The sequence below is a fragment of the Cylas formicarius genome, unplaced genomic scaffold, assembly GCF_029955315.1.
Source record: "Cylas formicarius isolate icCylForm1 unplaced genomic scaffold, icCylForm1.1 PGA_scaffold_6__28_contigs__length_40554024, whole genome shotgun sequence".
NCBI lineage: Eukaryota > Metazoa > Arthropoda > Insecta > Coleoptera > Brentidae > Cylas > Cylas formicarius.
The window spans coordinates 4,454,633-4,464,566 of record NW_026844347.1 but is presented as its reverse complement, the minus strand read 5'-3'; the positions used below and the strand labels follow the sequence as shown (position 1 = coordinate 4,464,566).

Here is a 9,934-nt window from a genome sequence, read left to right as displayed (position 1 = left end):
TCTATTTAAAAAATCCAAACAAAACTGCATCCTCCTTTGGCATTGTTCTGCTCATGGTTTTTGTGTTTAACAAAATTTAAATGCATTTTATTTAGATTGTTTCAAAACTGAGTGGATTGATCCCCTAAAAATACCTGTTTCTTCATATAATCTAGTAATAGAGACAAATGGATGTGCTTAATAGAATCCTAATATGTTTCATTTATTTTCTTCATGACTTGTTGTTTAGTGATATATCAAACAGAAATATATTTTTATTTGCCAGTCAGGGCACTCTTTAATGTTACATAAAAATTTCCTATTTTTGCCGATTTGTCAAAAACGAGTGAACTAAAATATAAAGTGTAATAAAGTTGTAATCGGAATAAGATATTCTATTAAACACATATATTCTATTAAAAAAATATTATGTAGGCTTATATGTCAGAAAATTGGTAGTATTTTGTTTTATACGTCACTCGGAATAAACTTGGCTACTAACCTTACATTTTGTTTTTTTGTTTACCTTGATATCTCTGAAAACAAAAAAGTTACAGCCAATTAAAATGTTATCAACATAAATCGAACCCACGGTACATCAGGAGTCATGCTGTATCATGCTCTCGACTTATTCCAAGGGACGAAAATCAAGCTCGAATTTTTAATTGCGCTTTTCGAAACTTTCAAAATTGTAAGTGGCCTTTGATGTTTTTCATAGGGAACGGATTCGCAAAAGCACCATATTTTAATAGAAAAACTTTAAAATTACTATTTCATTTACGGAGAAAATTTTAACGAACTACCGTCCCCGCGGCAAGCCATGTAGAAAACAACTTTTTCGAAAGGTTAATTGAAATGGCGGAATCGAATGCGAAGTATTTTTAAACATTCATAATTTGATTGGTTCCTTTTTGGTACCAATGAATATTAACACCTGCACGGCATGCAGTTCGTCGTTTTGAAAATACTCTAAAACTGAAGTAAAAACTTTAGTTGGTCAAGTAATTGTTATACATATGTATATTTGATTAGTAATATTCATTATTATTGACTTAATGTGTGAAGTAATGAATAAATAATCTAAGATGTTGCCGTTTTCGAAATCCATCTTTAATATTTCATGAAGTGAACGATGTCGGTAATAACAACTTCAATAACTCATTCAAATTTTTCATTATATCTTTGTTTTTTTTTTAATTTTTCAAAATTTTTTAGATTTTGTTTTAAATTCATCAACTTTTCTGTTAATAATAATGCATATCTAAACTTCATAGTTTTTCCAATATTTCAATATTTTTTTTTTAATACTAGTTTCCACACTTGGAAGAAAATTATGATAGCGCCATTATTTTTGAATATATCCGATAATACCGTTATTCAAAGATCACGTAAAAGATGTATACAACGGAATTTGAATAAGATGCTACAGGGTTTTCAAAACAAACTTACTTTTTTTATGGATTTAAAATTTGGACGTTGTTGTGGTCCTTGGATTTTCCATCATTTTCTTTTGCATTATTGGTAATGTCAGCTCATGACTAATTATTTCGATAGTATTTGTACAGACCAAAAATACAAAAATAATTTGAAAATACAGTCACGTATTTGAAAATATTTATTTTTGCAAATTATTAAAAATTCTAGTTTTTGTTGAAAAAATTGTTGGTTTTTTGAATACTTTTCGTAAACTCTGTTTGTAATTTTAATACTGTCACATGTATTCCAGTAACTACTAAAAACTTAGACGAACTCGAGCCGCCAAAGGGACGATATTAGAAATAAAAATAAAGAAAGAAAATAAAAATTAATATATTTATATTTTAAACATTACATGGTATGGTTTCCAAAGAAATCCAGAGATCCAAATCTTACCTAAGCTAGCAATAAAAAGAGCGCTATCTCTCGGTTCGATAATTGGACCGTACCAGCTCTGCAAAAAGCGCATAGTTGATGCGTCTTTTACAAAATATCGATTTCGATATAAATACTAAAAACCAATTGATTTGTAACAACGAAAAGTTGGGACAGGTTAAATTGAGTACCATCCAAAAGTGTATCAACCTGTGGGTAATGAAAAATGCATAATAACCCCAAATATTGAGTTTCCAGTTTGTACTAGGTTTACCAAATTAATTATTATTTAAGAAGTGAACTTCAAAAACATCAAATCTTGAAAGTTTAAAGCACTTTTTTCTTATTTCAAGGGATATACACCTCTTCTTAAATATTCCTTTTTTATAAATTTTATAGATTCCATAGCATTTTATGCAATTGAGTTTCATAATTTGATCTTTGAAATTCTATTTCTAATATAAACTTGTATAAATGAAATTAAACCGTCAAATAAATAATATTCACAGTTAAATTGGTTAAGGCTTTCGCGGCCCGTTGATAAGCTATTATCTTGATTCGGGTTTAAAGGCCGTCGTCGATCGGAATTACTTCCTAACGTTTCGCTAGCACGAGTGGCGAGCTTCTGCAGAGGTCCTTCCATCTCCGATGTTGGACGTAGACTGACGATTGCTCCTGCGCAGGTTGTATTTATGCCGATTGGTGGTGGGCGGGGCTTGTTCCGCTTCGGTTGGTCTCGGGATATCGATCGGTACTGCTCGGGCGTTCCTAAGGATCGGGTTCCAGATTTGGTTGAGTCTAAGGGTCTCCTCCTTTCGGTTGAAATTGTGTGGGTGTTTTTGTATTTCAATGGCTTCCCTGACTAGTCTGTTGTGATAGCCGTTGACCGATGCTAGTAACTTACAGCTCTCAAAGTGTTCCCCGCTGCCCAGTGCGTGTTCAGCTACTGCAGACTTCTCTGTATGTCCTAGCCTGCAGCTTGCTTTATGCTCCTTAAGTCTCGTTCCCATTGATCTCTTGGTAGTCCCGATGTAGACCTTTCCGCATGAACACGGAATGCGGTAGACTCCTGCAGCTGAAAGTGAGCCCCTCTTGTCCTTCGCTGACCTGATGGTCTGCTGGATCTTCTTTGTAGGCTTAAAGATTGTTTTGATGTCGTGTCTTTTCAATACTCTGCCAATCCTGTCGGTGACACTCGGAATATACGGCAGATATGCGTGGGAGGTGGAGGGTCGTTGTTCGGTATCCCGTGATCTTGATGATCTTGAGTTCATTGATCTCTCGATCTCCCTCTTGCTGTAGCCATTTGCCTCGAACGCAGTTTTTAGGTGTTCAAGTTCCATCTGGAGGTTCTCCGGTTCGCAAATCCTTCGGGCTCGTTCTGTCAGGGTTCTGATAACCCCATACTTTTGACTTGGGTGATGGTTGGATAGAGCATGCAGGTATCTGTCCGTATGGGTTGGTTTTCTGTAAACTGTGTGGCCCAGCTTCTTACCTCGCTTCCTCACTAGTACGTCAAAGAATGCAAGTTGTTGGTCATTTTCAGTCTCCATAGTGAACTGGATGCTGGGATACTGACTGTTGAGATGCTGCAGAAAGTTGTTGAGCTTGTCCATACCATGTTTCCAAATCACGAAGGTGTCATCCACGTACCGGAACCACGTTGCTGGCTTGTACTGCCTCAGGAAGGCAAAACCACCCAAGACTAACCTGACGAGAAGTGAAGGACTGGCACTGCGTAGCCTGAACACGGATGAGGATATCATCATACTCCCAGCGGACAAAGGAAACGCAACCGTTCTTCTGAAGACCGAGGAGTACGATAGGAAGATTGAGGAACTCTTGGACCCGGGAAGCTACAAACCCCTGAAAAAGGATCCGACGCAAGTTAGACTACGTCTTACCAACCGGCTCATCAAGTCATCATCACTGTCAGAACAAATCAAGAAGCGCATTGTGAGGACGGAGACTGTTCCACCAAGGCTCTAGGGACTACCTAAGATACACGAAGTAGATGTCCCGTTAAGACCAATAGTTAGCGCACCCGGATGACCAACTTGGCTAAACATTTGGCATCGCTGCTCCAACCACACGTAGGACACGGCACCAGTTACATCAAGGACTCCACCGACTTCGTGCGCAAGATTCAAGATATTAATATTGAACAAAACGACATCCTTGTGAGCTTCGACGTCGTCTCACTGTTTACTAAAGTACCTCTGAAGAGTTGCTTGGACCTGGTGAACAGGATATTTCCTGTCGATATTTGCAAACTTTTTGAAGTCTGTCTGACTGGTAGCTATTTCGTGTGGAAGGGAAACTTCTACGAACAGGTGGACGGAGTGGCAATGGGAAGCCCACTAAGCCCGGTTATAGCCAACTTATTTATGGAACACTTTGAGGAAAAAGCGATCGAGACCTCAGAATGTGGTTCCGGTACGTGGATGACACCTTCGTGATTTGTAAACATGGTATGGACAAGCTCAACAACTTTCTGCAGCATCTCAACAGTCAGCATCCCAGCATCCAGTTTACTATGGAGACTGAAAATGACCAACAACTTGCATTCTTGGACGTACTAGTGAGGAAGCGAGGTAAGAAGCTGGGCCACACAGTTTACAGAAAACCAACCCATACGGACAGATACCTGCATGCTCTATCCAACCATCACCCAAGTCAAAAGTATGGGGTTATCAGAACCCTGACAGAACGAGCCCGAAGGATTTGCGAACCGAAGAACCTCCAGATGGAACTTGAACACCTAAAAACTGCGAGAGATCAATGAACTCAAGATCATCAAGATCACGGGATACCGAACAACGACCCTCCACCTCCCACGTATATCTGCCGTATATTCCGAGTGTCACCGACAGGATTGGCAGAGTATTGAAAAGACACGACATCAAAACAATCTTTAAGCCTACAAAGAAGATCCAGCAGACCATCAGGTCAGCGAAGGACAAGAGGGGCTCACTTTCAGCTGCAGGAGTCTACCGCATTCCGTGTTCATGCGGAAAGGTCTACATCGGGACTACCAAGAGATCAATGGGAACGAGACTTAAGGAGCATAAAGCAAGCTGCAGGCTAGGACATACAGAGAAGTCTGCAGTAGCTGAACACGCACTGGGCAGCGGGGAACACAGGATACACTTTGAGAGCTGTAAGTTACTAGCATCGGTCAACGGCTATCACAACAGACTAGTCAGGGAAGCCATTGAGATACAAAAACACCCCCACACAATTTCAACCGAAAGGAGGAGACCCTTAGACTCAACCAAATACGGAACCCGATCCTTAGGAACTCCCGAGCAGTACCGATCGATATCCCGAGACCAACCGAAGCGGAACAAGCCCCGCCCACCACCAATCGGCATAAATACAACCTGCGCAGGAGAAATCGTCAGTCTACGTCCAACATCGGAGATGGAAGGACCTCTGAAGAAGCTCGCCACTCGTGCTAGCGAAACGTTAGGAAGTAATTCTAATCGACGACGGCCTTTAAACCCGAATCAAGATAATAGCTTAATATTCACAGTGTTTTATTTAAAAAAATCTCTTTATACCTAAATACTGACTCCTGAGAAAATCTGACACGGTCACTGTAAAGTGCTATAAAAGCAGAATTTTTTAATTTAATTTATCTATTTTTTGGGGATTTCTATCTGCGGCCCATCAATACGTTTGGAACCGGTTATTCGCACATTTTCAACATGCTACCAAATTTCAATATTTTCGCAAATTTCAATGTTTAATTTCTGAAATATTCGGTGACCTAATTTTCATACCGTTCAAAGAATAAATCCCGCTATTCAGGACATGGTTTTACTACAATCTATTGAGATACCTATAAATTCAAATAAAAGGCCGTCAGTGCGATTAGAACGGAACTAATTAATTTTGGTAAATAAATACTTTTTGACAATAAAACAAATAAAAATCAAATAGACCGGGATTCCCCGCACAAATTTAATTAAATGATAAAATGAAATTAGCTGTGACAACTGGTAACGGTAGCCGCTGTATTTAGCTTATTTTTAAAGATTTGCAATCTACAAACTTCAAGTTACCCAGCAGCAAACATAAACAGAGCAAGAAGGATGGCAACGCTCTTTACTGAAACCAAATTTTTGTTATGTACAAATATTTTTCTACTCGCTTCTGTAAAATACCTAATTATGCACCGATCTAGTGCGCGACCTAATATTGTCGGAGATATTACCCCACTTCTGACGGTTGTCAGTGGATTTATTCGTGTTGTGTGTTGCTAAAGGTCGTAGAACAATTATAGTATGCAACACGTTTAGAAAACTTTTTGAGTCACTCTTTTATAAAAGCACTCGTTCCGCAAATTATAGGTCCTGATCCCTCAAATGCCGTTTACCACACTATTATTATTTGTTTCCACAATTACAATATATAGGAAAATTTAATACCTATTTAGAGATTGAATTTTATTAATCTTGACTGCAAAGAAAGTTTCTTAACTCTTTTCCATGTGAAAAGTGCTTTAATATTTTTATAATTTTATAAATTGGATCGTTTTCTGAATATATCAATACTTTATAAAAGATGCGAAAGTAAATTTCAACAGGAATTTGGAATTATCTAAAGTTTTCAGAATTGTTTTAAAATTCATAATAGTGGAGTAAAAAAGCCTGTAAAAGTCGCTCCTTTCTTGAAAAAAAAAATCGAATTAGTACCAGATGAAACCTGACTTAAATCATTAGTTAGCTTATTTTTTAGGGGTACCGCGTTTTGTAAAATCGAAAAAACCCGCGGAAATTAAAAAAAAATACTTTTTGTCATTCATCCTCAAATAATTCTGAAACTATTCAACATATTCGAATGATTTTTTGTTTGACTTGAAGACCATACATCAGCGATGATAACTAAGGCGATATAATTTTCAGATTTTATATTTTTCATTTTTTTCATGACCTCGAATACGAAAATGGGACTTTTTGTATTCAATTTTTTAGAAACAATAAAGAAAGTCGTAATTGCCCATTTCATATGTACCATGAGCCAACTAATGATTTGGGTAAGGTTTCATCTGGTTCTAAGCCACTCGAATAGAAAGAAAAGCATATGTGTCTTGTGAATTAGTGATATCTTTTAAGCATTATATTAGTAACCAACTGTAATAAGAAATACACCATTTATGCTATTGTTTTTAAATCAAGAAGATAAGAGGTGAAAGATATGTAAGTATTTCGTTGTTTTGGGAAATCTGTGGCTGGAAAAACAATATCAAAGTTTTAATTTAAAAAAGGATAAAAGTGAAAATGTTAAGCTGTTAGATCTTGTTGTTTTGTTTGTCATTATATAAAATTCATTATTGTAATTTTTGGTTAAGCATATAAGAAAAAACTTGCATGTTTTTCAATATTTTTCAATTTAGGAATTTTTGATTTAGAATGAAAAAATAAAAAGAAAATAAATAAAAAGGGCAGCATAAGATACACGAACTCGCTACATATGCTCTATATTCTAGTCATCTTAATAACCGATTAGACATATGTGCAATTTGCTATTACGTACTTCTTTTTTTATTCATTCAACATAATGAATACTTTGACCACCTGGATAGGTTCCAAAAATCGGATTAGGGTTCTTTTTCACTTGCATGAAGTAACTGTTCTAGCAAACATTGAAACGATTCGACGGTTCAATTGTCTATGGAAACTCGATACTTGATACCGTTTTCTTTGTAATTACTTGAGAAGTATACCGCCATTAGTAGCAAGATTAAGTCCCCAAAAATAAAAACAATTCACGATTTGCTGGCCTATTGGAACGAGATCAAGAATAACCGAGAGAAATCACCGATTAAGCAATGGTTATAGTTTACGAAGGTCTAATGAAACAGTTTTATATGCACATGAGTTCATTCTAAAATGTGCGAACAAAAATAATGAAAATTTCATTTTTTCAAATGAAACCCCCTTGTAAGAGCGTCGAAGGACCACTCTGTTTTTTGCTCATGGAAGCAGTGGACTCTGTCATGAATGAAAAGTCGTGGAATTGCCAAACACTTAAATTTTGCGGTGTGCTGTGTAACACGCATCCCTACCCGATCGCGTCCATACACGGAGCTTTTCGTCAATAAAGAGAATCACACACGTAACTTTGTTTTACTCTCAAACACCCCTATATTTTATTATTTTAAATATTAATTATATAAATTTAAGTTTCTGTAACGTCTAACCTAACTTCCATCCTAAATCATTCTATTTGAATATTGTAATATTAATTATAGAATCAATGACCAGCATTTCATCAAAATTAACTAAATTTTATCATTGTTTTCATTTATTTGTTTTTCTTTATACGTCGGTTACATATCGTTATTGATTTTCGTTGTTGTTATTGAATCTATACACTTTAGTTTGCCCTCTTTCATGCCACTGTGCTTAGTTTACGATATGCCCTGAAAGTGACGTTCAAATATTTTGTAGCGGCCCCAATTATTTAGCATCATTAAACGTTACGATAGATAGACCATTTGAATTTGATGAGGATTTGATACGCTAACATTGTTGCGCTGAACATACGCAAACGGAAATATTGACAATTATTAAGCATAAATTTGAAACGGATTTGTTAACATTGTTCTACTAAGAACGTGTATGAATTTTTAACTTTTACTTTGGAACTTTTGCAATTATCAATGATAAAAAACAACTTCAAATAAATATCTTACTTTATGCGGCCAACAAGTATACATTCCATTCCAAATTCCACTTTTAATGAACTCTCTGTCACGACAGATAGCAATAGTCGGTAGGTTAGCAAAGTAACAAAAATAAAGGGCTAACGGAGAGAGCGGCATCCAATGAACCTTTAAACCAATATCAAAAACATTTGTCACATATCGTTATCTAAACAATCACGACATAAGAACTCCCAAATGAATAATTAAAATTTGAGATTAGCTCATTGCTCTTGTGGTTAGCCTGGTTCAGAAAGTAATTAACCAGTAAAACCAAAACTAGTGAAACAATTGCTTGAATAATATATGCAGATATATTCTAGCACAGTATAATCTGAGTTTTATATAAAAAAAAAAAACCATCGGAATAACATCATTTCATCGTTGAAGCTATACTTACCTATTTATTTATTAGGATCATAAGTACACAAAAATAAATAAAATCAGAAATTTATTGTTAATGATTGTGTTAAAAAATACAAAAAACGTTAAAGTTTAATTTAATTTTTCAATTGAAAAATTCAAATTGCTTTGCAAAGAAAGAAGATTTTGTGATTATTTCTCCTTTAAAATTGTCCAAGTTACCAATAATGAAATGGCATATACGCGTTTTCTTTATATCCCATAACAACGCTCATTTAGCAAGACGTATGTATCGTGAAAGATCTTCTTTACGCTGAACTCCTCACTCGTCCGTAATAGGAAGATGGAGAAGACGGTGAGAACAGTGCAGATCAAGGAAGCACTTCTAAATAAAATTGACAGAAACCCTAGAACGGAAAATTGCAAAAATATTAAACATAAACATATAACCGTAGGGCAAATTTTTACGCTTTTCACATTCAGTGTGTACAAGTTCTCTTGCAGCAATTTGCTACTGGTTGCGGAATCAAATAGTATCAAACCTATATATTTGATATCATATATGGACTAAACTTAATCCACATGCTCTGTTAGAAAGTTGTGTCCAAATGGTCGGAATTATTTGGTGACTATCTGATTGGTCTCAATGGTGTGGATTACTATTTTTAAAAAACGTTTTACCTGAACTTTAAGAGACAGTTCCAGTTCAGAATAAGACATACGATCATGCATGATCGTATGCCAACTCCTTTTATTCGAGTTGCGAGTTATTTGTATTGTTTGTATGGGGAGCCCTTAAGTCTTTGATGTAAGAAACAGGATGGTATGGTATGGGCAATAAAAAAAAAAATATAAATAATGTAGTATAAAACAATGCTTGTAGTTCTAGTTTGGGCAGCTGTTATTGTAATAGAATATCTGTAGTTGCAATGCCTATGAACTAAATTAGAAAAAACAAAAAAGAAGGAAAAAACAAAAATGGAAGTCTTGCGGACCCACATTTATATGAACTGTTAGTTTTAAAATCAA

The 9,934-nt window shown here is 35.8% G+C and overlaps 2 protein-coding genes across 6 annotated transcripts in view; both read left to right on the top strand.

Annotated features, from left to right (window-relative positions):
* LOC132704141 (uncharacterized) overlaps positions 1–3,819 on the top strand; it is a 12,443-nt gene extending 8,624 nt beyond the window's left edge. The window contains exon 4 of the mRNA XM_060673952.1: positions 3,516–3,819. Within this exon, the coding sequence (XP_060529935.1) occupies positions 3,516–3,819 (304 nt within the window). The remainder of the gene's footprint in view (positions 1–3,515) is intronic.
* LOC132702990 (complexin) overlaps positions 1–9,934 on the top strand; it is a 444,845-nt gene that overhangs the window by 254,439 nt on the left and 180,472 nt on the right. The window lies entirely within an intron of this gene.